The sequence below is a fragment of the Diabrotica virgifera genome, chromosome 5, assembly GCF_917563875.1.
Source record: "Diabrotica virgifera virgifera chromosome 5, PGI_DIABVI_V3a".
NCBI classification, from domain to species: domain Eukaryota; kingdom Metazoa; phylum Arthropoda; class Insecta; order Coleoptera; family Chrysomelidae; genus Diabrotica; species Diabrotica virgifera.
Genome location: NC_065447.1, coordinates 80,695,141 through 80,699,563, shown reverse-complemented (window position 1 = coordinate 80,699,563; position 4,423 = coordinate 80,695,141). Strand labels below are relative to the sequence as shown.

The 4,423-nt window shown below is 37.3% G+C and overlaps 1 protein-coding gene across 1 annotated transcript; it reads right to left on the bottom strand.

Annotated features, from left to right (window-relative positions):
• Positions 1 to 3,409: 3,409 nt before the first annotated feature.
• On the bottom strand, positions 3,410 to 4,210 carry LOC126885386 (uncharacterized). The gene is made up of 2 exons (XM_050651949.1): positions 3,842 to 4,210; positions 3,410 to 3,688 (listed from the first exon to the last, which is right to left on the bottom strand). The coding sequence occupies exons 1-2, from the start codon at positions 4,160 to 4,162 to the stop codon at positions 3,410 to 3,412; spliced, it is 600 nt and encodes a 199-aa protein (XP_050507906.1). The 5' UTR covers positions 4,163 to 4,210.
• Between the last annotated feature and the right edge of the window lie 213 nt (positions 4,211 to 4,423).

The following is a 4,423-nucleotide window of genomic DNA, read 5'->3' as shown; positions in this document are numbered from 1 at the left end:
ACATCTAGAGGCCAAATTGCTGTTTTCTTGAAGCCGTTCAGTGCTGTTTTCATTGTAGCTGCATTAATAAATGCAGTTCCAAACAACGATGCAATCTGAAATAAAGTCACTACTTTTTCAGGGTTTGATCTTAACCGTCTTCGCACTTCCTCTTCATAATAAATACTAATAGGCCTCATCAGTGAAACATCTAAAGGCTGAAGACGGGGCTGAACAGTGGGGAGGAAAGCAGAGCAATATAACTCCGTTATCTCGAGCAAGATAAATGAGTTCAATGTTCTTCGTATGTGTCGAATGTCCGTCGAACAGAAGCAAAACAGGAGCATCTTTTGTGGCCTTAGAAAAATATATAAATTTTTTAAACCAACTGACAAACGTTTCGGTTGTAATCCATCCCGAGTCGGAGACATCTGCCCAACCTCCAGGTGGCAAACCCAACTCGAACTCTTGCTGCTTCCGTTTCCTGGGGAAAGTTAACATCGGGGCCATGTAAGATCCACTGGCAGAAAAACACAACTCCACAGTCACAGTTTCACCTCTCTCAGATGATGTTAGCGTGCCTACCTGCCGTTTCCCTTTCGTTGCTATGATTTTGGAATGTCCTTTTGGATTCACGCTAATGCCGGTCTCATCACAATTAAAGATACGATCAGAATTCAGTTTATATTTATCAATGCATTCTTTTAGAAGAGTTTGGAATTGTGCTACAGCTACCCGATTAAAGCCCATCGCACGAGCTCCAGAGGTTGCCTCAGGTTTTCTTACACTTAAATCGGGATGTCTCTTCAAAAAGCCATTAATCCAGTCTTGTCCTGCTGTTTGATTAATTTGGTTAAAATTATGAACGATTCCATTGCGGTGTGCTAGCTGATACGCTAGCCTGCGTAAATCTTTCATGGATAATCCAAACAATCTTTTTTCTATGTTTTTAACGTAATTAGCAATTGCTAACTCCTGCTGTTCATTGAAAATACACGTAAATTTTCCTGACTGTTTGTTAATGCGAAATTCCGGACTATCCCGCTTTTTCTTCACATATCGAGCCAATGTTGATTTTGGTACACCATATTGAGACGAGGGGTCTAGGACGTTTCATCGCCGCCGTTTCGATGCCGCCAGTTCGATGCTGATGCCGACCGATTCATCGCCAGTCGATTAATCGCTATCTGATATATTTCCGAATTTTCGACAGTTACAATTATTAGTTATTTTTAGTATTAATTAGGAATTCTAGGAAATGCGAGATATGACTGCGATGAAATGGACTGGCGATGAACCGGCGGCATCGAAACGTCCCATTCCGTGAGACGAGGCTTTGTCTAAACTTGTATTACCGTCAATTACTGCGGATATTGCCTGTTCCATAGAATCTATAGGCCAACTTTGTCTCTCTGTTTTTCTAACATAGTTTTGCACCATCTGTAACAAGAAAACTTGAAGGTAGTTTTTTTCTTAAGCAACAAAAGATAAAGCGGGGCGGAATGAGACATGTCTCATTCTGCCCCGTACCGTTCTGCCCCGAAGTTCGTTATTTTGAATTTCAAAGTTTTGCGAGGTTATATAGCAATATTTTAAAGAACTATGGGGGTTCACAGCAAGCTAAAATGTCTATTTCAATAGTACATAATGCTGAATAAGCAATAAGAAAAAGTTAACCACCTACCTTCAAATCTGAAATGGACAAAATATGCAACAAAACAACTGAAATTCACAAATACGTTATAAATACCACCTTAGCTTCGCAGTGAACAATGGCGACTACCAGATCAGAACTACTCATCGGAGCGTAGCTTACTACCAAATATCGTAGATGGCAGCATAATACACACTTCAAAAAATACAAATCTCGTTCTGCCCCGCCGGTCCATTCCGCCCCGTATTCCCCTATACCAAATCTTTTTTTTGCCATTTGAATTTTTGGCTGTTCTTTGGTAAGTTTTCTGAGAATAGATATTTTTGACCTCCCAGTATTGTCAATAACAAGTTTTAAGATAACTGTTTTTCCTTTTAAATACTTATGGAAAATAAATATAATATTACACAAAGGACATAAAATTTACATGAATAGATTTTGGTCCCGAAAATCTTTGTTTATTGTCTCAGCCGTTAATGGATTACGTAGGCGCTCTGTATATTAAAATTAAACACCACAGATATAGATATTAAAATAACAAATATCTTACTTTTTTCATTGCTTGTTATCGAATCCGTTGCAATGTTCCGTGCAAAAACGCAAAATAGTTAAACTGATGTTGTTGTAATATTTAGCCCATTAAGCATTTGAAAGTTACTAAAGTTTTACAGGGGATAGATATGCATGTTTACAATCAAATTCCATTATTACTTCATTTTCATAAAATTTTGAGTTACTGCAGTCTTGCACTGAGGGTGCGATATGAGCATTGAACCATATGTTGGCCATCATCGACATTATTGCAAAAACACCACTTTGTTATATTGCCACCTGGCACTCTTGAAGTGTAATAACGTCCTAAAAGTTCAGGCATAATTACTTTTGCATGAAAATTTAGGACTTTATCTTTAATTTCTTCCCAAAATTTTATGTCTGGTAAAACTCTTTCGATAAATATAAAATTAGGACACCAGACAACAAAGTTACAATAATTAAGTTTACAAATAAATATTTGTGCTTGCACCTGGTAATAGTACTTATGTATGTTTTTTATTCATTTTTACTGGACCAGTTTTATCACATTCAAGACAGGAGTCCTTTCGACTTGCATACTCCTGTAAATTTCCATTTTCTCGAAGAGAAAATGGACACTTTACTTCTAAGGTACCCGCAGCACAACAGTCGCAATACACGAATCCATCAGGTGAGGCATCTAACTGAGGCCATTTCATGCTCACTACCAAGCCAATTGTATTCACTATAAAGTCTCTATGATTCCTGCTAGTTTCTTTCTTATAAGCATCAATTGCCATCTGTTCGTGATTTATCCCCCATCTTATCGCCCTTGTAGAAATTTTGCGAGGGTAACATATTGATTTGATCAAAGAGAAGGATGGTTTCTCCACATTCGTTCTACAGACATCTTTAAAAATTGAAGCTGTTACTCTACCAGTCCTTTGTCTATACCACTCTGCACATTTCCTTTGGTCCTGTGTCTTATCTTCTATTTCTCTTCGTATATTCTGGGTTACCTCCATTTTACATTTCATACCTAGTTGAATGAGATCATCTAGAGGCATTTTTTCATATTTTTTATGGTACACATTAAAAAGGACTGGTAGACTTACTTTTTCATTATTTTCATCAGACAGTTGTGACGCAAATGGCTCTACATGCCTCATCAAAACAGCGTCACAATTGGAATTTTTCAATTCTTGCAGCAAGCCCAACATTTCGCTATCATCCATTGGAGGAATTTCCTTATAATTTTTTTCTTCAATCACTTTTCAATGAAGCAGCTTCTATTGGATGTGTACCACTTTGCGTTGGAACTGGCCAAGTTGATTTGACATCTGTACATGCTACATTCTTTTCATTTTTCTGCTGCTTCAAATATGCTGCATGCTCTGCAGCGTACAAAACTGCTGTAACATGGCTGCATACTTCCCCAAGACCTGCCATGCAAGTACAATGCGCAGTACAAATACTGCCACCTGTTTCAGCGAAAATCCAAACTCTTAATTTGGTTTCTCTAGCTCTCATTGAATGCTGCACCTGAAACAAAAAAATTAAATCAATTATCAAGGCAATCAATTATATTAAACGCTAATACTAAAAAGTAATCTCTTTAATATTGATTATTAACCAAGTGTTAACAAATCAGGTATTTTTTCTTAAAAAATTTGAAATACAGGTACTATTACTTACCTTGCCTATTAAAAGCACCAGATCATTAATAACTTTAAAACCCACTTTTTCTACAAAGCCAGACTTGAAATATTTGTAAGCTGCTAAACTTTTATAAGCTCTCATTTGTTCATGGGTATAAAAGCTGTGAGTAAAAACAATATAGGGCAGAATGTCCATGGAAGCTATTGGTGGCACATAGGTAAGTCCATAATCAAAATCGACTTCACTTAGAGCATATGGATCACAGTTAAGTTGTTTGATTTTGTCCAAATATCTATCTGCGGCTTCAGGAGAGCTTATTCTTAGTTGGTCCAAATACGAACTTTCTTTTAAAGCCATATTTGTAATAAAAACAAAAGTCCGACTCTTACAAATAATATTGCAATGTTGTCTTGAAAAAGACAGTTTTTCAAAGGGTACAAGTAACTAAATAAAACAATTTTAACACCAACTCTACAACGAAAAACACAAGGGCAACAAGGCAAGTAAACCAGTGGTAGGGGAGCCCAAGCGGGGATTTTTGCAGTTACTCGAGCGCGTCAGATTATCATATGGGGAGAAACCTGGTGCCCTGCAGATGTACCTCTACCATATAGTGGC

Excerpts from the sequence above, each read along its gene's own strand:
- LOC126885386 (XM_050651949.1), bottom strand. The coding sequence starts at position 4,162 with ATGGCTTTAAAAGAAAGTTCGTATTTGGACCAACTAAGAATAAGCTCT. Across the intron at positions 3,689-3,841 it reads TGGTGCTTTTAATAGGCAAG|GTGCAGCATTCAATGAGAGC; the intron begins GTAAGTAATAGT and ends TTTTTGTTTCAG.